This window comes from Ammospiza nelsoni, chromosome Z (genome assembly GCF_027579445.1).
Source record: "Ammospiza nelsoni isolate bAmmNel1 chromosome Z, bAmmNel1.pri, whole genome shotgun sequence".
Classification (NCBI taxonomy): domain Eukaryota; kingdom Metazoa; phylum Chordata; class Aves; order Passeriformes; family Passerellidae; genus Ammospiza; species Ammospiza nelsoni.
Window position 1 is genome coordinate 1,831,967 of NC_080669.1, and position 23,821 is coordinate 1,855,787.

General features: G+C 40.7%; 1 protein-coding gene across 1 annotated transcript in view; it reads left to right on the top strand.

The window, feature by feature from the left end:
• The window catches only part of XRCC4 (X-ray repair cross complementing 4), a 134,098-nt gene that overhangs the window by 74,625 nt on the left and 35,652 nt on the right, over window positions 1-23,821 (top strand). Inside the window, exon 8 of the mRNA XM_059492362.1 lies at window positions 4,720-4,867. Within this exon, the coding sequence (XP_059348345.1) occupies window positions 4,720-4,867 (148 nt within the window). The remainder of the gene's footprint in view (window positions 1-4,719; window positions 4,868-23,821) is intronic.

Here is a 23,821-nt window from a genome sequence, read left to right on the forward strand (position 1 = left end):
TTTACCATAACTTGATTGGTTTCCCTGCAGGTGTGAAATGAGGGTGTTTTGTGGGGGATTTTTGTTTGGTTTGTTGTTTATTTGGTTTTATTTATTTTTTTTTTAATAAAACAGTCGTATTTAAAAATATTTTAGAAAAGGGTGATGTCAGGAAAAGAATAGACTTTGCAAATCGAAAACTCAGTGGTAATACAGCCTAGAATGGTGAAATGTAAACTTCCTTACTCAGCTGAATACAATTTATAAATTTTGTATAGCTGGAGCTAAACTTCTTGCTGGAGTTGTTTTAAAATGTGTCTTCATAAACACTTCCCATGGAGGTATTCTTTGTAAAAATAAATGTTAATAACCAGCTGACAGAGAATTTATGGAACCTTGGTCTCAGCTGCCTCTTGGCCCCAGGGGATTATGGTACAGTAAACCCAAATTTATACAAAGAATTAAATATACAGTAGGGCAGGACAAAAGGAACAAGGAATGCCTTTCACTATTTTCCTAAAATTAATATAGTGACATATTCCTGTTGCTTTCACGGCAGCAGATGCATGGACTGTAAATAGCAGTGTTTAATATCTCTGAGTGATCTAAACAAGTCAATTTCCCATGAGAAATGCCAGGATCTGTGCACACGGGGTAACTTCAGAGTAGGTAGGAATGGTGTTTCCTCAGCTGCCTGTCAGGAACTACTTCATCCTGCTCTGCAGATATTGCCTCTGCATCCCTGGGATGTGTTAATTTCCATACCCGTTCATTTAGAAGGCTCTGCTGAGACTGTCAGAGAGATGCTAATTATCGTCAGCCACGGTGATCCCTGGGGAATTATGCTGGGATTGAGGAAGCAGGGAACGGCTGGAGTTACAGTCAGGGATTAAAGTGATGAGTTTTGCTTCCTCTCTGCTTTTGCTTTTCTCTGGTGGCTTGGGGGGACAGCTCTCCAGGTGACTCTCAGCCCATTTTGTCTAATATTGGTGCTGATTTTAGGTTAAATCTGCAGCTTTATTAAGGAGCAGAACGTGGGAGTCCAGTTGATTAATTCCATGGAGCAACACATGCTGCCTGGAGTAAGGTAGAATTCAGCCAGGGAGTTCTGCTCTGCTAACAGGAGGGCTCTAGGAGGAATTTAGGGGAGTTACAATAGTGTTAATGTCTGAAAATCTGAGCAAATTCTCCTAAGTCTGATGAAAAAGCTGAATTTTCATTCAGAAGATTTAAAAAATTGTCAGAATTCTGTGCTGCTGTTGATGAAATCTCCAGGATAGGAGATAATTTTAAATGAAGGTTTTTCTTCAGGATAAATGCCCGTCCTTTAAAAATATTTCCTGTTCTGTACCAATCTGTAGAAGCCCTTTTTCTTTTCTTTTTTTTTTTTTTTTATTTAATAACTGCAAGTTCTTTATTGTGATCAAACTAAGTAATTTCACTTAGTGATGCAGGCTGAAAATGTGAATGTCCTTTGAATCCATTTAATCATTTGTTATATCTTGACTATATAACAGCAAAGTGAGGAGAAGTAATGCCTGTGATTGAGTTTCCTGTAGGTAAAATCAGATTAATTGCAGCTTTTTTTTCTTGCTTGTGGTCCATCACTCATAATTTGAACATCAGGGCTGTGTATTCTGTCTGTGTGAAGTTAGGTCATTGTAGGCAAACAAATTCCTCAATTTTGAAAAACTTCTGCGTGCTTTTTGCTTGCTTTGGTCCCTGTTTATATTTTTTATGGCAAAACAAAGCTTTTGGTGCTGATTCTAGCCCTTTATTGCTGTACTGAGAGGATCTGGATCCTGTTTTCTCAGTGACACTCTCATGAATAATTAGGCAAGGCAAAGCTGTAGGATTTTGCATTAGAGGTGATGGTGTACTCAAATGAAGATTCACAGAGTTATTGCTTTTCTCACACTGAAAGGTGGATATGGCAGATTGGAAGGTTTTTTTTAAACAATTGACTTTTCTGTATATAAAAATGAAGTAATGCATAAGTGTATTGTAGAATCTAACAGGACTGCCTGCCTATAACTAGGCTGCAGAAGTTAATTTCTGTACTTTCAGAGATCCTTATGCTGTATTTCCAAATGTCTTATGAGTCCTGACATTTTTCTCTATTAAAGGTATTTTATGTTTCCTGGTCCCCAGCATTGTGGGGCTGTATTGATTTAATTTCATCCTGGCTCTTCCAAACCAATGACAGCTATTTTTACTTTTCAGTTATTCTCTAGAATGCCCTATTGAAAAACTCCTTCAACCCACCAAATAATATCACTTTTCAAAATTACAAAAAAAGAACCCCCAAAACAACATAGAACCCTCCAACCAGCAGGAGTTTTTATTTAAAGCCTTTTATCTTCTGGGCACAAATATTCTTCTAGTACTTGAACAATCGTTCCCTTCTTGCTCTCTTTATCAATCTCATTTCTTGCAGTTACTCACCTGCAGGAAATGTGTTATCTATTGGGAATATTTTCTTTTCTTAATCAATGTTTGGTGTAGGAGGTTTTATTACTATTTTTCATCTAGCAGTACTCTAGTCTGTGTCTAAATTGCTACCATTCCTCTCAAAGGTATAATCATTCATATTGAATTACATAATATAAAAGTAAGAAATTTAATTTCACAAGGAGTCAAGGAACTTTCCTTCCTTAAAACATTGCTTAAATTTGGACAGAAAATATTTTCAGGATGAAAAGCAAGGCTTGTGCCTAAGACTGTCTCTCATTTTTCCAAAAGATTTTTACACTGAGCAATGAATAACATTTTGCTGAAGCTTTCTTTGGCTTTTAGTCAAGTGCTATAAATGAATTCATTAATGGGAATTATTTTTGGGTAGCAGTAGTGGGTGTGTGTTTAAAGTCCAGTGGTGATGCGTGGTACTGTGAGAGTCAAGTGCATTCCATCTTTTCTCCAGCAATTCTGAGAGTTTTAGCTTGGAGGAAAGAAACAAACACAACAAAAATGTGATGGTCAACCCTCACCCATGAGCCAATCTGCTGCTCTTTGTGAGATTGAATTCTGGCCTACTTGAATTCAGTCTTTAAGCCTTTCTTTTGGTATAATTAAAATAAATTGTTTATTTAGAAACAGAAAGAAATTAAGTACTTTTTAAATTAATTTTAGACCCAGAAGAGTTCTGTGTCTCAATAGCAAAAAAACTGCTGAGCACGAGGGCTGTGCTCACCAGTGCACATTGTGCAGGTGAAAACCCAGAGACATTTCTTTACTACGCTAGGAAAATTTAGGTTTTGTATATGAGGCTCACCTCTGGGTCTACTTTTTGGCCAAAATAGAGGGTATGGGAGGAAAACAGCAGAAAGGAAGGACAGGAGTTATGATAGTAAATTTATTCCAATTTGTTGGGTTCTTGACAGAAAACTGTTCTGTGTGTATTCATGATGAAGAGGCCAACTTTGAATAGTGATGTTGAAATATATAAAATAATGTTTATGGAAATGTTGGACACACTGCCCTAGACAGGTAAAGAGTAACTATCATAAATATATTTTCAGCATTTAGCACTGGAAAAGCATGCATATCTGGTTAAAGTTTAGTGTGGAGCTTTAGAATGTCATTTCACCCTTCTCAGCATTTATTGTAGGAATGTATCCTGTTTGTGCTGGACTTTGGAACTTGTTAATTACCTTGTGGCTTGGAAATATGTCAGCTAATACCTGTTGTCACCCTGCAAGTATCTGCAAGTCTGTGATGTGGTGTAGTGCATTCTGGTGAATATTTAATATTAATAAATGTTAGGTTTGTGCTTCACAGAGGGCAGAGGCTCTAGGGAGCCTCTGATTAATTTATCAGTGTTCTTGGCCAGAAACACATATTTCTTTGAGAAATGGTGAAAATGCCACTTGTGGGCTGTGTGTTACCTCCCCGCTTCATTTTCAGTACGCGTGGGTAAGAATTCTGAAAGGAATGGGGAAAAAGGATTCGTTATTTACTTTCTGTGAAAAATGTTTGTCTTGAATCTCAAATTATGGCATCTTTCATCTACGTGAGGATTAAACCACCCTAAAATGCACAGAAATGTAATAAACAGGAAAGTTACCCTAACAGCTTCAGCTTCAGTTACCACATTGTTATTGAATATATTCCAGCTATTTGTGCTGTTCTGGATATCCTTGTCTTGAAAATTATAGGTAATTTATGATTTCATTTTGAAAGCAGGCATACCAAGTGAAAATACACTGCAGGATGTTGATAGCTGGAATTAAAATGTCTGCATAACTTCTGAATGCATTAATAGGGGACTTTTTTTTTCTGTTTTATCCTTCCTTTAGCTTAAGGAAGGATCTGCTTGTCTTGACATTTGAGTTTTGAGTATGTAGTTGTCAAAGTGGAGAGAGGTTTGTTGTTTAAGGGTAGCTAAAGCATATTTTATGAATTTACATGGCAATTTAAATAGTAGATGAACCTGGACAGAGCCTGCTTCACTCAACTTCCGCAAAAGAGGCAGTGAAATTCCAGACAGATTGTCCAGTTTAAGGTTGATGGTGTTTCTCTCCACTGGTTACAAAGGGATGCAGAGGGAAGATTATCTTTCTAGTCTAAATTAAGTCGTTTTGAACATGCCTTTATGTCACAAACTTCACCCAATTCTGAGGCCATTTTGTGACTACAGACATTTTCATAAGAAAGGCACAGAAAATAAATATTTTGAGGCTTGTCTTGAAACACTTCAAATGTCAGATTCCCTTTGACCTTGGCTGTTTTTCCTCTTGGCAGCTCCGGAACGAAGTGATTCCTCCCTGCTGGGCATCCCAGACATTGTGTGCCTAGCTCCCAGGAGAAAACGAAGGCAAAGGATGACAAAACCTGCAGGGACAGGAGCTAAGGTGGCTGCTTGCAAGGCAGAGCAGCCAGCCCAGGAAAAGTAAGTGGGTTTTAAATGTATTGGAATGTTTTTATGCTCACACACCTCATCGGGGTCATGGGACTCCAAACCCATTTTGGCATGGACAGCCTCTGGTTGAGGAGGTTCCAAGCTCACCACCCTGAGATTCTGCCTTTGGGATTCCAGTGCAAAGAAATTACCTCTCAATTCCATCTTTAATAGATTTTTTTTTTTCAGGACGTGGAGTCTCCAGGCAGCAAAAAGTTTGCTCTTACAACACAAAGTGGGTCAGGATTTGTAACACTTAAAAGTATTTTTCTTATGTCCATTTCAACTTCTGGAAATCTTTCCAGGTGTTCTGGGAGGTGCTTATAGCTATGCATAGAGTCGCCTCAGAGCTCTGATGGGATTGATAGCATTTTCTTCAAAAACCTGGTTATTTTTCCTAAATACATGGTAAATTACATTTGAAAATACATATTTTCCATTTTTATCTGTAATATTCCATGGATTGTAAACTCCTTGAACAGCCATGGACAGAAGTAGATTACAAAGACGTTTCTCATGATTAGCAAAGATTTCTGTTTAAATCAGCAGGAAAATTATCTTATTTTGACGTAAAAGTTGTGGTTTGACACCAGCTAGGAATGTTTGAATTTACAATCCTGTTTTATTAGGTTAAAAATTGCATTTTTTTTAGGATGGTTTAGAAATATGTCAGGCCTTGCTTTTTTTGTTCTTTTACATCCCAGTCCATTGCAATGGAAAATCCCCTTTCCCCATTGTATTTGGTCAGTTTGATTTTGACAGCCTGCCTGTGCTTGCCTGAAATTCAGGTTCATTTTATTTCATATTGAAGGAAAACCTATGGAGGCAAAGTATTGCAAATATACAGAGGCCTTGGACTGAGTAATTATCTTTTTATGATATCTGAGTCCTGTGTGTAGGAGGACTAAGAATATAGTGATATTTTTGTTTTAATTCTTTGAAATAAGGGCAAATTGTAGTAGAAACAGAGCAGCATTATGATTTTCATATGTGCGAAGAATTTCTACTCTGCTTACAGTTTGAGTCAAGGTTGAATCTAAAGAGTGGCTCTTCTTATTGGCAACAACATAATTAGTTATATTTTGATACTGGGCATATGGAGCATCCATTCTATCAGTCTCTATCTCCGTTTTTCTTTCCTGCACTTCGTGTGGCGGTGGCAATTCTTGGATTAGATAGGAGGATAGGAAATATTCCTGTTTACCTGCAACCTTACAAAATCTGAGCTGAAATAATTTCCACTTTGCTGGGTATTTTTCTCAACGTCACTGAAGTTTTTGAGCTTCACCTGAAGTCTTTTGCCAGCTGCTAATCAAGTTTTCAGTCAATTTGCTTGGCTAATAATTTTCAGTTGTCTTCAGCCTGTCAAAAGTGGGGAGGTGGAGAATTAGCACGGCCATCCAGTTCACAAATATAGGTGTTCTTTTTGTGGAGTAATTTGTAATTACTCCAGTAATTTGTGCTGATGGAATGCCAAATCCTTGGTGCTGCAAAGGGCTTTATCTTAAGTTGACAGCACATTGGGGTCCTGCCCAAAATGTTTTCCAGTACTGTGTCACTGAGCAAAAACAAAACAAAACAAAAAATTGAAACTTATTTATCCAAGAAGAAGGGGTGTCAGTGGGGGAAGTTAACTTGGAAATTCCTTCAGCTCTGGAAGTGCTCCATCACAAACAGGAGATGGGGAGCATGTTCTGGGATCACGTCTGCAAATGCACCAATGAGTCCTCCCTCCTTCCTGGGCGCTCCTGCTCAGACCTGCAGCCAGGGCTGGCTCCTTAATGCAAATAAAAATGTAAGTGCTTCGAGGCCAAGTCGCACAAAACCCTTCTCCCTCAGTTCTTGCTGTATCAAACAGAGCTTGTTTAGGGTTGTTTCCCATGTGGAATTTCTGGTGACATCAGCAGCGCTCTCCGGGCCAGGGAAGGGCCGCCACAAACCCAACACCTCCAGCCTGATGCTGCCCTAAAGCTGCTGCATCCTGAGTTCCTCGGTGCAAGATCTTAAAACAAAAGACTTAAAAATGTCTCTGCAGCAAAGGAAATCACCCAAGGTTTTATTCTCCCTTTGTCTTTCAGATTGTTTTTTGATAATAAAGTGTTTTTCAGTGTTTTCGCGTAAGAAAAGTTGTGTCTTAACTTCCATCTATTTTTCATAAAACTTTACAGTGTGCTAAGAAAGTAGCATTTATCCTAAACTCAAGAACATAAAGTCATCAAAACCTAAAGGATTCTATTTCTGCAAATATTTCAGATTTATGGATGTCGGGGCTAGTTGTGTGGCAATTCTCTGCTCCTTGTAATGAAAATATATTCTTGGATATGACCAAAAATACTCAGAAGAATGCAAATAAAAATCTGTTTGACACAGAAATTAGAGCAGAAGGAGTGCTGCCTTTCTCATGCTTTGTGTGTGGGTGCAGTGGCAGGAAAAGGAGTTGAATTGTATTTATCCATATAGACATCTAGTATTACTGTGGCAATTTATTCAAGGGCTAAATCAACATTTTTAATGAAACTTGGCAATGTGCTTTGGATAATATTAAGCTTAGTAGCCATGAGAGCAGCAAGGAACTGAACTAGGATTTGTGGAACAAGGTCTCTAAATGATCTGTTTAATTATTTGCTGAAATAAAGATGTACTTTAGGATAAAGTAGAAATTTAGAATAATTAGTGGGTTAGCCAACTGCCAAGAATGAGGTTTATCCAGCTCTCTAGGAGGTTGTTCTTAAATCAGAGATATCCAGTGGAAGGAAATGCTTCTTTGGGCAGACAGATGTTACTTTCAATGAATAACATCTGACCTATGGCTCTTAATTTACACATTTTAAAAATACGTAAGGACAAAAAGTAAATCTTACTTTTCAAAACAGAATTGAGCCAGGAAGTAAAATAAAATTATTCTGATTCCAATACACCGTGATGGTCTTGGTGCAGCTTTAACTATAACGTAATATCTGGCAATTTCCTAAGGTGCAAGGCAGAGATAATATATAAGTCAAGTTAAGATGCAAATTCTGCTTTTCACAATTTGCATTTCGTAATTGGAGGAGAAAAAAAAAATTAATAAGAGCATTCTCAATCCACAGTTAGAAGTTATGGTTATTGAGGCATTACCCAAATCTCTTTGGGGGCTGCACATGAATGTCACTAATAGCTGTGTGGAATATGCATTCAATATAGAGGCTTAGCTCTATGGCCTGTCAGCCTGAATCCTGTAAATAACTGGATGTTTCATTAATATTTTCAGTTTAAAAGTGCTGGAACCTACTTGAGAGCAGATAGTACCTACTGAAGAAGGCAATTTTTTAAATATAATTTTAAAAATGGAGTGTAGTCATTGAACAAAACCTGCAGTCAGAGACTACTATGTAACAGAGATGGGGTCTCTATAGCTAAAATAAAAATAAATCAGGAAAAAGCTTCCATTTCTAGTGCAAGTTACATCTTTCCACTTTGATTTATCAAAATTGAGGGGGTGGTTTTTTAATGAGTTAAGACTAACAAAACCTTTTCATTTCTGTCTTTCATTTTTTTCTAATAAAGGATCTTTTATGATCCTCATTCACACATGTGTTTCCTAGGAGAAAGGCTTTGCTGGATAAGGCTCAAAATATCCATAAGTTATTCTGTATATTTCAAAATATAATCCATTCCTGCTGCTCGAGGGTATTCATAATTTCTGTGCTATTTAATGCATGCCTGCTGTTGAGTGGATGTACAATTACAGTAGTGGTTTGGGGAAAGGCATCTTAAATACAGGAAAAACATTCTTATGGATGCAAATACGCTGGATTCTCCTGAGAAAAAGACCAGAAAAATAATTTCAAGAAAAGTTCTTACAAAGGAAGTGTTCCATAATTCTGAGAAGCAAGTGTTAAGAGATACTCTTAATCCAGCTGAGAAGTAACATGTATTTTTTTTTTAAAGAGGAATCCCCTGTTTACAACTAGCATTGTGACTCTGACTTACTAGTTGTTCTGTGTGCCAAAAATTTCAGTTTCATAAGTCTAGCTCAGTCCATTTGATGTCACTGTTACTGCCTTTATTATTTATTTTTTTTTCAATTGAAATTTGACTTTTGCTGGCTTAGTACCTCCTGCTTGAGTGATAGAATGGAGTAACTGTCAGAATCAGGCCTACATTTAAATTGGAGGAAAGAGATATGTTACCTCATTATGTTTGACTTTGCTGAAATTTCAAGGTGCAGGTCAATTTGATGGAACCTTTGCTACCAGTAATGAAATTATTTCTTTTTTTTTTTTTTTTTGACACATAAACACTGCTTCTTCAGAGAGCTCTCAGGAACACCCAGAGAAATGTAATCAGGTTTCTGAGAGTGTGTTTGAGGGTCCCAGGAGCTGCTTGTGCCACCTGCCTTGCCATCCCTTGCCCCACCAGAGGCCAAGCAGGGAATGTAATTTTTACTTTAAACACAATTTAAAGTTACGGTGCTCACACTCCCTGTTTGTTCCTGGCTTCAGGGCCCGATTAAACTTAGTCATGTGTGTAATTGTGGGTAGAATGAGCTGCTGCATGGCTTTTACTTGTTAATGATAAATGTGGATTTTTTTATTTTTTTCTTGCCCATTCTTCATGCTCTCCTCCCTTCAAAAGTTTTTTTTCGAGTCTTTGCAGGTATATGTAATTTATTTGGAAAGAAATCCTCCAGCATTGTATCCCAACACTGTAATAAGCTGGACTTGTCTTTTCTTTTGATAAACTTCCACCACCTTAAAAGTTCTTGGAGCCTGTGGTGAGCCCAGGGCTCCCTGGGGATCCTCTCTCTGCATTTGTTTAATTCATTGCTTGCGGTTCACATTTTTTGGAGCTCTAATGCAAAGTTTATTTAAAGTGTGGTCTGCCACCACCAGTGACTCAGGTAGGAGAAACCACAGATCTGTCCTGGAATCTGGCATTCTCAGAGGGTGACAAACCAGACTTTGGGTTTTCTGTCTCGCACAACAACTGTTTCTTCTCATAAAAGTTCAACCAGGCAAAAATTGTCATTTTTCTGCTGAAATTGACACCAGAACCTTCCAGAGGGAGTATGAAGTTCTCACCACAGTTATCTTTTTTAGGGAAAGATGTACTTAAGAGCTCAGGATGACCTGTCACTTTTGTATTCTCCTAAGTGCATTTATTTAATACAATAGGAGAGAACTTTCCTGGACTGGCAAACACTGTGATCACTGTGATCTTCCAGTCAGTCAGTGCAGTGAATGTGTACAGCAGTGAGAAGCTCATTCCTGCCATCATAAATTTATGGAAAGCAATGTTTGGAAAGTTTTTGATGATTACTCGTTCAGGCTAAAATGTAAACAAGTTAAGAAATCTCTTAGAAGTTGATGGTTGGGTTGTATGAGCCTTTAATGTATTACACCAAAAAAATTTAAATACTGAGATAAGACATCTTTGTGATTCATACATGCTTAACATTATCTTCCTTCCTTCCTTCCTTCCTTCCTTCCTTCCTTCCTTCCTTCCTTCCTTCCTTCCTTCCTTCCTTCCTTCCTTCCTTCCTTCCTTCCTTCCTTCCTTCCTTCCTTCCTTCCTTCCTTCCTTCCTTCCTTCCTTCCTTCCTTCCTTCCTTCCTTCCTTCCTTCCTTCCTTCCTTCCTCCCTCCCTCCCTCCCTCCCTCCCTCCCTCCCTCCCTCCCTCCCTCCCTCCCTCCCTCCCTCCCTCCCTTTCTCTCCTTCTTTCTCTCTTTCTCTCTCTCCTTTTCTTTCTTTTCCCTTCCCTAACTTCGCTGAATTTCCCTTCCCTTTCTCCTTTTCCCATCTATTTTTGCTCCTCTCTCCCCTCCTTTGCTGTGACACTGGCAGCTGCAGTGTCCCATCACTCACACCAGACAGGTTTTTCCCCACCTGAGCCAACATCAGAAATGTCCCAGCCCCTTTCTGTGCCCAGGGGGAGCTTTGATAAGTGACCCTCATCACCTGAACACTCACCTGCCACTGTTCCAGGCTGGGCTGGGAGGGAGAGCTGTGCTGTGTGACCTGTGCAACAATGGGGGGCTGCCAGAGCAAAGGAAAAAAAATTACACACATATATATATATATATAAAGGCTTTGATGATAAAATTGCAAAAACTGTATAAGACGTGGATCACTGGGGGGAAAATGTCGTAGCAAAAGATCTAGAGTAATTCTTTCTGCTCAAATGAATAAGGCAGAAATAAATGCAACAAAGCACAGCTGGTTTTCCCCTGGTGTTGGTACCTGTGCAATGTCTTTTTAGATAGTAGATCAGTGGATAATTAGGCTTCTGCATCCACGTGGGAAGGGGTGATTTATTTCCATGGGAAGTGGAGGGAATTGGGATCCACCGTTTCTCCCAGCTCCCCAGGGAAGGGTGGGATAATGTGAAGGCTGAAGGGCCAGGGCAGGGAAAAAAATGAGCATTGTCTGCTGACCTCAGAGGCTGCCATTTCTCCCGGGAAAAGTCTCTCAGCTCTCCAGTTGGGAGCACATCTCACAGGTTTTGTCACTGGTAATAGCCCAGTAATTGACTGCTGATGGAGGAGTTATTACTCAGTGAGACTGACAGGACTCTACCCTCTGCTGTCTCAGGGCATGTTCCTTAGGTCAGGGTTTTATTGCTGTGACAAATCTGGTGAGATATGTGTCTCCAGTGATTCATCTATAATGCATTTCGCTGAAACGCTTCCAGAACATTTATTTCATATTTCGGGCTGTGAGATTACAAGAGAAGAGCTTAAAAAATAGAAATACCTTCTTCCTCCATTACCTTTCTGGTAAACTTTTTTTTCATGCTTTTCCCTTGCCTGTTCAAGAAAGGTTTTAACTGGAGTTGTGTTTTACCTGAGCTTTTTTAAAAAGGCCCTCTTAGGTAGGCTGTGGGTTGGAATAGTTTAATTTATCAAACTATGCATTAGTTTTGTTAAATACTGAGAACCTCAATGGGGTGTTTTAATGTGGGAGGCCAAAGAATTTCTCCTCAGAGGTAAATTACACTGAGAAGGAGTGAAGATTGTGTGTGGTTGAGGCAACCAGCAGTGCTGGAACACTTGTTGGCTTTTGAAGTAGACCATGCTCCAACATTTTCAGCCTTTGAGGGTGAAGGGTGGGAAGCTGAGAAAAGGAGACTGTGTTAAAAGCAACAAAGAAGGCAATATTTGAAATTCCACATGCATCCTTGTTATCAGGCTGCAGGAGCAAACGTGCACTTTCTGTGTGAGCGCTTCTGCAAGGGGCTCTTGATGGTGCCATTAAACCTCAATTTCCCAAAGCAGCTTTTCAGGCAGAATTATTTGCACATTATTTGTGATAGGAAGGAGCAGGTAATGCAGGGGCCTGAGATTTTGGTCAGGTGTTGGCAGAAGATTGAGATTAGGCTGATGGATGGCACCTCAGCCCTGGTGTTGAAAATAGCATGGCAGAGAAAAAGAGGAAAGCTTGGCTGTATTAATGACGTAAAGCTGCCTCAAATACCTGTTTCTGCTGTTCTTTGGACTGAACATGAAGTCAAGTCTTCTTTACTGCACTGAATTGGGGTATTCTGTGTAGCTGAGCTGTCTGGGAAGGCCAGTAATCCCTGAAATCATAATGGACCCCAGGAAACCTGCTGGAGAAAAACCCTGTGCACAGAAATACACCAAAACTCATGGTCTGGAAATGGATTTCCCCAACTCTTGCAAATGCTGCTTGCTCTGCTGAGGTGAAGTCTCAGTTCAGTGCACTTTTCAAAATTCACGTTTGCTGCACGAAGCTATTAATCTTTCTATTTTTATTTGTCTTCTTCCTTTTTCCTTTACTTAATTTTTTACTTTTTTTTTCCTCCCAGAAATGTCCCACCTCAGCAAAGCAGGGCTAAAAAGCTGCCATTTAGATTGAGCAAGACTTTCTTGAATTTCTTAATGCTAAAAAAACAGTGCTTAATCCTCTGCTTAAAATCCATAGGACTAAATGCATGGGAATTATTTTTCCAGTGGTGAATGTACTGCTCTAGCAGTGATGGCTGTGTCTGTTTTTCTTCACCTGCTTAATTTCACTGATTATTGTTGATTGTGAAGACCTAGGTCCAGCCAATGAGAAATATTTTTTCATATTTGGGTGTCCTTCTAGACCTCTTGTGTGTGATGCATAAGGATGCTCCTGACACTGAAAAGGATACAGATTTTCTATTCCAGAATACTTGAATTCTGTTGGCAAAAACTGAGGAAAAGGGAGAAAAAGGACTTGTACTGAATTTGTTTTAATCCTGCTCCTGCCTCAGGATGGCTTGGAGAAGGAGCAGGGGGAGGTCTGGAGCTCAGAAATGGGTGAGATGTGGCGCTGGACACGTCTGTGAGCAGAGACAGGAGAGGGAATGTGGTGAGAGGCACTGATGGTGCATTTGTTTTCCCATTTACCATGTACCTATGTCTCCCCAAAATCAGTAAATCAAGCCCTTGATGTCCATGGCAATGAATTTCTGATGATATTTAGAGCATCCCCAGATCTGGTCAGAGGGGATAAATATTCATAAATTTATGCACTGTGACTAATACATACGGCCTGAGCAAATGCACTTTCATGGTTGGGTGAGGGGACTCATCTGTTTCTGTCAGGCTGTGTCAGAATTCCTGTGGCATTAATCGGGACCCCTTCCTGATGAGTTCTGCCATCTGTGGCAGGGCACAGAGCCCATACTCATGCATCAGTCCAAAAACTTTGAGAATTAGAGACAGAGTTGCACAAAACAGGTCTCTCTTAAAATTATTTGACTACCTTTCACTCTCCTTGAGCATAAATAAAAATGCCCTTATTAGAAGCTGCAGGAGGTGCAGCATTAGATTAACATGAGCCTTGTTAACACAGAATTTGCTGTCACACTCCCTTGATTGCTTAATAACACTTAAAATAATTCCTTACTTCATTCATCCGTCAAACCATTCATAACAATTGTCATGGAGCTGTTGCATCACTCAAGCTTGAACATACAACCAGCAATTTGGAAGCTAATTGCATGCTTGTGTTTTCCTCAGATGGTTTTCTGCTTATCAGCTGTTATAAGTGGACTGGGTGTAAAACTGAGGGAAAATGGTCAATATTCAAAAATGATCAGCAGCAGAGTCAGTGTTGTACTGAATGCTAAATAGCAGAAGTGAAATAAAATGAAAGGTTCTTTTCAAAATTGTTTTGATGATTCAAAGTACTGAGGTGAATTCAAATCTAACATTGGTGTAGCCACTGGCATCAGTGTTTCATCCTGTACATTCAGAATGAGCAGAATAATAATGACTAAAACTGAGGAAATGGGACAAATGTGCAAGAAAACTCCCCTGTTGGTGAGGGTGAGTTTCATTCCAGGTCTCATGCCAGAAAGAGATGAGATTTCTCATGTGCTTCTTTAAAAGGTGTTAATTATTCAAGAGCATAGAAATAAATATTTTATGTTCCACTTATATAGATCCCCCAAGGAGTATTTGACATCAAAGTAAGAGACCTGTCTGTTAAGTTAAAAAATGGTACCTCTGGCCTTGTGTTTACCTTGAAAAGATAAAGAAGGTATTTAACTTGAGAAAATAATTTATGAGAGGGTTGAAACCTTTGTTGGAAAAGGTGCTAATTGTAGAAAAAGGTTGAAAGAAATTTGTTTTATGTTGTAGAAGCTCACAGAGATGTGATTTTCTAAAGCCATCACAGAGCACAGAGAATATTCACTGAATTCAGCAGGAATATTAAAAATGAGGGGTTTTTTTGTTGGTTTTTTGGGGTTTTTTTACATATTGAGAAGTTCTCCACATAGTAATTAAAATCACCAGGTTCTGAACTATGATTTGGCCACAGGAATAGACTTTCATCACCACCTCGTTCATATTGGGATCTTCCCCACTCCCCAGATTCCTGAGCAACTCTATAAAACATTTTCACAGGGATTATTTTTTGTTCACAGAGGAAAGTGGTTCATTACTCATCACTTCAGTGTTTTGCCACAACTAAACCTTGAAGTTGCACAAGTGTAAAAACTGGAGTAAAGTGGTGATAAATAATTTGGCTTCTGCTGTGGATGTGAACCATTCAAAGAGTTTCTGCTTTATTCCTTCTGGAGCTGATCCTTGGGTAACTACTGAACTACCTGAACAAAATTCTGCTTTTATTAAGCTATCCTGAAAAAATATATACTTTTATAAAGAAAACCTTAAATCCTTTAGGCTAAAACTCACCCCTGAATAGGAAAACATTTCTCTAAGGAGTGAACCTCCTGGATTTGCTGTATGTCACAAATACAAAATTGTTTTTCTGTTCAAGTGCTGTGTCAGTGTCAAGCTGTTCTGCAGCACCAGGTTAGGAAAGAATATCTTGGTATTAAAACTCCTCTCTAGTTGTATATCTGTGTAGCTGCAGCAGTGACTAAAAATGTTAAATGAAAAAAAAAACCAAACAGAAAAACAGATTATACCCAGTTGTGTTGATAAAACTGCTCAGAACCTGAGCAAGTGTTTCAATTGAAGTAAAAACAGATTTGAAGACACAAACCAGAAGGTGTCCAAGTAACAATAAGACATTGTCAGGTTGTGTTGAGTTGCCTGTTGGCTCTTTAAGTGCTTCAGAATATTTTGTGAGCTCCAGAGTTGTAAAAAGAAGCAAAACCACCAAATTGTTATCAATGATACTGAGAGCCATCCTGGAGCAAAATGTGTAAGCAAAATGTCCAGGCAAAATGTCCAAACCAGTGTCCCCCAGGCAGTGATGGTGGTGAGGGAGAGAAGCAAGGGCAAGAACAGGAGGGCAGGAGAGAAAAGCATTTTTTTTTAGAGATACATGAGGTTTGTGCAGCTTCCCTTTGTGGTGAGTGTTGTCCTTGCCACATCTGGGAACGCCTGGGGTCGTTTGGGAGAACGAGCTCTGCCCGTGGGAGAGCTGAACATAGGGAATGACACAGCAGGAGCTTTGGGAACATTCATGTCAAGGCACCCCTGGAATGAGCAGGGCTGGGACTGTAAGAGCTGGAGGCTTTGAGGTGGTGTGAAATTCAGCTTCGGAGGGATGTGCTGCTGCCCAAGTGAGTCTTCATCCGCTCTTTGGTGTGACCTCTCAGCCTTCTGTTTGCCGTGCCGCTTTCTGCCCTCCAGCACAACGCTTGAGAGGCACAGAACTGAGGCCCCTGCATGCCCGGTGTGCCTTTACACCTTTTCTGCTCTAACTGACACCAAATCAGCCATCACATCTCAGGGCAGGGCGAGGAAGGCTCGTCAGGCTGTTTGCTCAGCATGACAGGGCGCAGGATGCTGCCAGAGACCACAGTCCTGCCTCCACAGCTTTCTCTCATGCAATGGTTTGCAAGGTTGAGGTGTTCCTGATGCTGTTATAACCTTTCATTGAGCTAGATTTACAGAAAAAAAGCCATTTTTTCGTGTTACCCTGAGGCAGTGTTAGCCAGACACTCCCCTTCTTCATGGTTTTGTTCACACCACTCCCAGCTCTGCACCAACTCCTGTTTCTTGACGTGTTCTCATTTTGCCAAGCTGAAAATACAGATTCGTTATTTCTGACTTTTCTATTTCTCAGGTCCCTTTGCAAAACCAGCCCACAACTGGGTAGGTCACATTGAAAATGGTGACACTTGTAATTTTCAGACACCACTGGAGTTTCGTGATGCATCAACCAAAATACGTATTTCTATTCCAAAGAGAAATATGCAAGTGAAAGAAAAAAAAATAAGGGAGATTTCTACTACTGAAGTTTCATTACTTAGATGACAGACAGTAAACAGGCTTGGATGTTGTTGGACAGGTGGGTATGCATGTCCTATCCAAGCCTTCCCAATTGCTTGAATCACCCTGAATCTAAGCTGGCTATTCATATTTTTATTTCTCATCTTCCCTTTTGCTTTTAACCAGGTATTCCTGTCTTCAGTAGTATTTGGTGTTTATTTTTAAGCATTTGCTTGATATTTATTTAAACGTCATTACCTTGGCATCAGAAAGTTGAGTCTCAGTTAGGGCTTCCAAATCATTAACCTCAAAACTTGTGTCACACCTGAAATTGCTGTTCCCTAGCAGGGCACCAACATTCCAAATGTAATTGAGTTCTCTGCTTTTACATATATTTCTTGGCTGGATCATGTTGACAAGTGCTTTTCATCTTGAAAACCTTCCAGTTGTTAAGGCTTAGCTAATTTGAGCTGGAATTCAGAAAATGAATCCAGGTAGAGCCCGGTGCTGCCTGCATAGAGGTGCACCTGTGTGGAGGTTCACCTGCCACCGCCTGACATCTCCAAATATTATTCTTCCATTGTGTGTTCTTACAAAAGTAGGTTTTCTCATGTAACAACGTCTCCATTGTCCCCTGGAGCAGAAACGTGACTGCCTCAATGTAGGTGAAGAAAAGAGGAAGAAAAGAGAAATCAGATTGTTTCTTCTGAGCAATTTCACCCAAGCATTTAGACAGAAACATAGGGCCCACAGCTGTAGCGTTTTTTTTTTTTCCCTTGAGGCAATTCACAACCATGGCAGCAGCATCCTGGAATGGGTTTTGGGATGCTCGTGTGGTGTCTAATTCAGGTAATTCCCTCAGCCCAGGTTTGGGTCTGGCAGAGGTGCCGACCTCAGGGTGCTGCAGGACACAACAATTGCAGACATTAATTTGTAGGTTATTGGTTCCAGTGCTGCTTGTGTCACAACAGCCCTGAACTACAAAATTCCAAATGAATAGTGGGGATTATTTGTAAGCTATGGCAAGATCTACAGTCTTGAAAGCCTGGTGCTCTGCCTGCTTAAAAACTCTGTAGCGTAGAAGTTAATTAAGGGCAAGAGAGTGACAGGACATAATCAGGGTCCTCAGTCTTTAATAATTTCTTACAGGCATTATTAACATGTCATTCCTCATTTGCGTTTTTGTGGATCTGTTAATGGAGAAGGATTGGCAATTCTTAGATGGGAAGGTAGATTGTGGGGTTTTGTTTTGTTTTGTTTTGTTTTGTTTTGTTTTGCTGGGGTTTGTTTTCCAAAGACAGTTTTGCACTATGCAAAATTAATTTTCAGTGAGCCAAGGAAGTAATCAGTGCTTCAGGACAGGATATTACAGGGATATAATTGAAAAATTAAACTTTTATTATAAATGTTCAAGCAAGACACCTCCATAGACTTCTGTCTTTTTCTTCTCAGCAACAGGAAAATTTTAATGTATACTGGTTTTTCTCTTTCCTTATTTTACGTTGTTTTCAATGTGGTGCTATATATTTTTTTTCATTTTCCATCTTTCAGCAAAATGAATTTTCCTGCCACTAACCAAGCTGTCAGATAAATGATAATAAAATTTATTTATTAACCCGAGAAAGAAACCAAAGGAGTAATCCATATTAAAGTAGACAGTAGCAATTCCATATTCCATCTGTATATGAAGCTTATGTGAGAATTCCTTGATAATACCAACTCTGAAGTTACTGTTTTTTTATTTTAACACTCCTTGATTTAACAAGCATTTTGCTGTGGATATTATTGCACAGAAATTAAATGAAACAGTACTTCTCCACTGGGCACATACTGAAGAAAAAATGTAATATGTTGACAATAAATGCCTTTTTAATTAGATAAATAAGACAAGCTCGTGGATGAATGATGACTGATAGGTGATAAAGCTTTCTGGTGTTTAATTATAGATGAACCAACACCATGAGGATAGAGCAGATGTATGAGAAGGGCTTAGGCAGCAGCTTCAGTTTTATTAAAAAGCGCTTCAGAAGAAAGCTTAATTATACACAGGCAGTGGATGGATATAGGCAGGGGACAGAAAAATTCCTGGTCTGTCGAGAGATGGCATTAAGCAAAGTGGCAGCAGGGAAAAGGTTTGGAGAATGATGGTTTTCTGCTCCTTTCCCGCAGCTCAGCATGGAGCTCTCCATCCCTCTCTTCCCACCAGTCCCTGGCACACCTTCCAAAACAAGGCTGTCAATGTTCCACCTCACTGTGAGGCTTCCAAAGTCACAGTTTGTGACAAAATCTGAGAGGTGTCCCCCTTGTACAACCTCATGTTTTCTCGTGCTGTGAAGAGAGCAGGAATATCAGCCCCATCCCCCTTTTCCCAACAGAATTCCTTCTTCTCCCCGCCTGTTTCAGGCAGTATAAATTATATTTATGAATAAACAAACAAATAAATAAATAAATACTCTGTATCAGCTGTAGGCTGTGCTCTGGATTTCTTTGGAGGGCAGGATGATGAGCTTTGTCTGGTTGAAAGAAGCCAAGGAACGAGGACTGAGCCGAGCTGTGGCTTGATCTTCTCCCTGCTTGCCAGATCAACTCGAGCTTGGGTGATTTTGGGGCTGAGGAGGTTGGGGCCGTTCAGCCCGGAGAGGACAAATTTGTGTGGAGACCTCACTTGTCCCTTCCAGGACCTGGAGGGCCTGCAGGGGAGATGGAGAGGGGACTCTTCATCTGCAAGTGGAGTGACAGGACCGGCGAGAATGGGGCAGGACCAGAGGGCAGGGCTGGGTGGGATATTGGGAGCTGGCAATGAGGAATTGTGCCCTGGCAGGGTGGGCAGGCCCTGGCACAGGGTGCCCAGAGCAGCTGGGGCTGCCCCTGCATCCCTGGCACTGCCCGAGGCCGGGCACTGGGACAGTGGGAGGGGTCCCTGCCTGTGGAACACATATCCCAACAGGAACTGCATGGATTTGAGGGTCCTTTCCTACCCAGACCATTCTGGGAGTCTGTGATTCTGTGAACTGTAGGGAAATAATCCACTCCATCTTTTTTGTCTTTACCTTTGGCCAGTCAAACCCTCCATCCATCCTGCTAGAGTAGTTCTTAATTCTGAATTAAACTTTATTTTTAAACTGTGAGGCAGTCACTGGAATATTTATGCATTTTCCTTTTTGGCTCATGATCTATTAATTAACAGCATGCACTTTGAAATAGACACTTTTTTTCTTGATTTTCTATTTTAATCCTTATCTCTTCTTCCTCATACCTCCAGCCTGCTGCGTACGCCCACTGCTTCCCCCTGAAGCTAATGTGAGAATTTAAATTTCAAATTACTGACAGAAGTGGATTGCTGTTCAAACAAGGCATCTCAATGTTCTCAAACACCTTGATGAATTATGCATTCAGAGGGCGTTTGATCAATGAAATCTTTAGTGTGTTTTTATTTATAGTCCCTTTCCTATCAGTGGAGTTGCCTTCTACTTAATTGCTGGAAGCCCAGCCTGACAATTGCTGTGGTTGTTGCAGGTATTTTATGCACTTACCTCTGAAATACAAAGAACAGATTAATAAATATTGCATGATAACAGTGGTCCCTGGACTTATTAATCAATATGGAAGGTTAACTGCTTGCATTCAGGAAAACACAGATATTTTCCCTGACAGGCACTGAAGATATCTTAGATTTTATTGTACCATCTATTCAAGTACTCTGTGCAGCTAATTGTGATATTAAATGATGAAAAGCTGTTTTAAAGGTGTCTTTATAGCTTTAAGCAGAAAGATAGATTTCTTAGGCGTCAATTTGATATATTAGTAATGAAAAAAACCCAACCCAACACATTTAGCTCATTATCTGAATAAAATATATACTTAACAGAGTTCTAAGCATAAAAGAATGAGTCCGTAGAAAGGGGATCACTTCGATTGGGGAGTAAGTTCTTTATAATGGACATATGATCAATACAGTGTGATTACATGGATGAGTGTAGATATCTACTGAGTCTGAAATAAATATTTTCAGGTGTATGGGCCCAGCCTCCACACTTAGTCTCGTCAATTGCAAAAATCATTTGGAAGTGGGATGGTTTTTTAGCCTTTGAATGGCTTGTTTATGCACTCATCAGTCAGGAGGTACTACAGAGGGCTCACCTGCCAGAGTCCTTCCTCAGGGCCTCCAATTTCCTGCTTTTTTAATCACCCTGTGTCATTGTGTGTGTGGCTTCCTGAGGATTTCAGAAAGAAAGCAGGTGAGACTCAAAACTCTAATTGTGGCAGACTGAATTCCCTGGTATTTCAGAAGGCAGCTCTGATGTTGGGCAGCACCTTAGGTACATGGAGCTGCTGTATTTTCACTTTTGTGGGTTAAAAGATAAATTTCCTATTGTACATTCCTCAGGGATTACTTTTGGCAGGTGGCTGTGCCGTGTAAGAAAACATCTGACCAAAACTGTAAATTTGCAGTTCTTGGACAATCTGCAGGGTTTTTGTAAAGATCTCCTTTGGTTAGGAATTACAGAATATCCTGAGCTGGGAGAGACCCATCAGGATCATCCAGCCCAACCCCTGCCCCTGCACAGACCTCCCAAAAATCCCACCTTGTGCCTGAGAGCATTGTCCAAACCCTCCTGGGAGCTCTGGCAGTCTTTGCCCTGTTCAAATTCTAAGCAAAATTGCATCTGTTGTTTCTTTTGCATAGCATGAAATTTTTTGTTTGGGAAATAAGGCAATTTGGTCTCCAACGTGAAAGAATAATGATGGAAAATGGAATTACTGATCTCCCTTCCTGTTGTCACAGCAATGATCAGGGCTTGCATCAGAAGATAACTTTGTAAAAAGGCAGTCTGCAAAAGCTTAAAGCCGACCCAAAAGGCAGTGGCAACAACATAAATTCATCCCAATCTGGAATTTGGCCTATGGCATCCCTTCAGGTGGGTGGGAAGATGGGAAGTCCCTGTAGGACTGTGAGGGCCCAGGGATGGTGCAGGTTCTGTCTGTGAACAATTGTCTCCATTTCTCTGAAGGCTGATCTGGGCAAGAACGTGTCTCCTCTCCAAGGGAAAGGTTTTGATGGCACAAATATTGAGGCACAGGCTGTGTTTTTGGTGTGGATGGGAGCAGCTGTGGTGACATCCAGGGCAGGAGGATGGAGTGGTGCACGGCGAGGACATCAGCACCCCTGTGATGCTCTGCTGGACCCACCAGCTGGAACTAAACTGGGCTTAAACATTTGCATTGCTGCCTTGGGTCCGTGGAAGCAGAACGACACAAGAAATGCACAAAACATGCTGGTGACAGGCAGGCAATGCTTGTGGTGCAGCTGTGGGGAAGCACTGAGTTCTCAAATATGGATTATCCTTGAATTTGTGCTCGCTGGTAATCCACTGTAATTCCCATTAAACAAGCATTGTGAGCAGCCTGTTGTTTTTAGAGGAGTTAAATGAGGGTCTTAATGAATTAAAAATATACCACATTTATCTGTGGGGGAAAAGCTTTCATCTTCACTCCCTCAGGTCCCAGTGCCCTCTTGGGGGGAATGGTCACCTGCTGAATTGACCAGAATAAAGTGCTGAAAATTGCTTTATAGGAGGAGAAGCAAATTTCACTAATCTGTTTCAGGCTTGCCAGAGGTGATTTCTCAATCTGAGCTGTGGCTGCTGGAGCTCAGGGGGATGGCAAGCAGAGATGGGCAGGTGGAATTATTCAGCACAAAGCCTGCTTGCCAGGAGCTGCTGCCTTCCTAGCAGGGAGGTCTTGGAGGGCAAAAGTGCTGCTCAGGCTTTTATCTCCCCTTGGCTATCTGTGGAAGGAAGATGTGTAATCACCCATGACTGGCAAATTTAAAAAAAAAAAAAAAAAAAAAAAAAAAAACGAAAAAAAACCAACAAAACCTCTCTTCCTTCACCTTCCAAACAAACTGTCGGAATAGGAAGTTTGAATTTCAGCAGAGTGAATATAATGAGGTCAGGGCAGCTGCAGAGCACTAATCATTCTTCAGAAAAAGGCCACTCTGTGCTCTCAGTGTGAAACATTTCCCGTCCTCAGACATGCATTTTATCCCCTTTTTGTCTGGCTTTTGCAAGTGGACGGCTTAGTCACCCTGGTATTAACAGTTCTTGTATTCTAGGCCTTGCTATAAGCTTGATTACATAGGCAAATTTTTGCAAAATAAGCTGTTTGTTTAATCAGTGAATTTAAAGGGCAATGGTATTGCACAAGTTCCTGAATTACACTCTGACTCCACAGTTATCCCTTTTTATCCTCCCCAGCTCGAGAGGAGGCAAACCCAGACCCTGTGGATCCTCCCTTAGCACAGGGGTCTCCATCTGAGGAATTGTTCTCCTCTTGCTCTTCCTGTGTGTTTGAAAAATGGAAAAGTCTTGACTGTCTCAAGACCTTAGAAAAATGTTATTTTATCCAGTGCATGTCCTGCTCCATTAGCTTTCCAATACTGTTAATTTCTGGGGGGTAGTTCAGCCTGATCAGTTTTGAGAAAAATTGCCTCTGGAACAGAGAAACTTGATAATTTTTCTTGTTGGGAGCCATAGTAATCCGATTTCAACTTTGCTTTATTTCACGGGCTGGGTAACATTAGTAAATTCATCTGGGTTTTGAGTAAACTGTTAGCATGTTTGGCATTCAGCTGTCTGATTCTGTGCTTTTTAATAGTTCTGCAGCTTAGCCCACAGGGTTGTAGCAGCAGCTGAAAGCGAGCAGCAATGTGAAAGGGCAGGATTTGTGGTGCTGCTCAGCCCGTGCGCAGCACAGCTGGAAAATAAAGCGAAAAGTATTGAAATTATTATGGAAAACACGAAGAGCTCTTATGGGAACTGCAGGCTGCTGGAGCACGAGAGGCTGTATCACATGTGGGGCTGGCAGAGAGAGGTTTTTGGGGGAATGTAGCCCTTGGAGGAGCTAATACTGACAGTTTATCAAAGGCATAAAGCGAGACAAACTGGGAAAAGTCAACAGAGCGACAGAGCCGCCTTTGTCGGAACAGGTTTGGGATACAATGGCTCGTGTTGTTGTTGCTTCCTGAGTGATCCTGCCCCATCCCTGCCAGCCAAGAGCTTTTAGTGTGCCTGATTACCCCTCTTTCATCTCGCTGCCCCTCTCCTCCGGTGGGGCACGAAATAACAGAGTCCCGCCCGGAGCCGAGGCTGCTGCGCTGAAAGCTTTTCCATAAATCGCCCATTTTCTGTGCCTGTCTCACAGATGTACCAGAATTCTGGTCAGGACCAGTAAAGCAGGAGGTTCACCAGCCCCTTAAGACTGGCGGTTTAATGGTGTTCCAG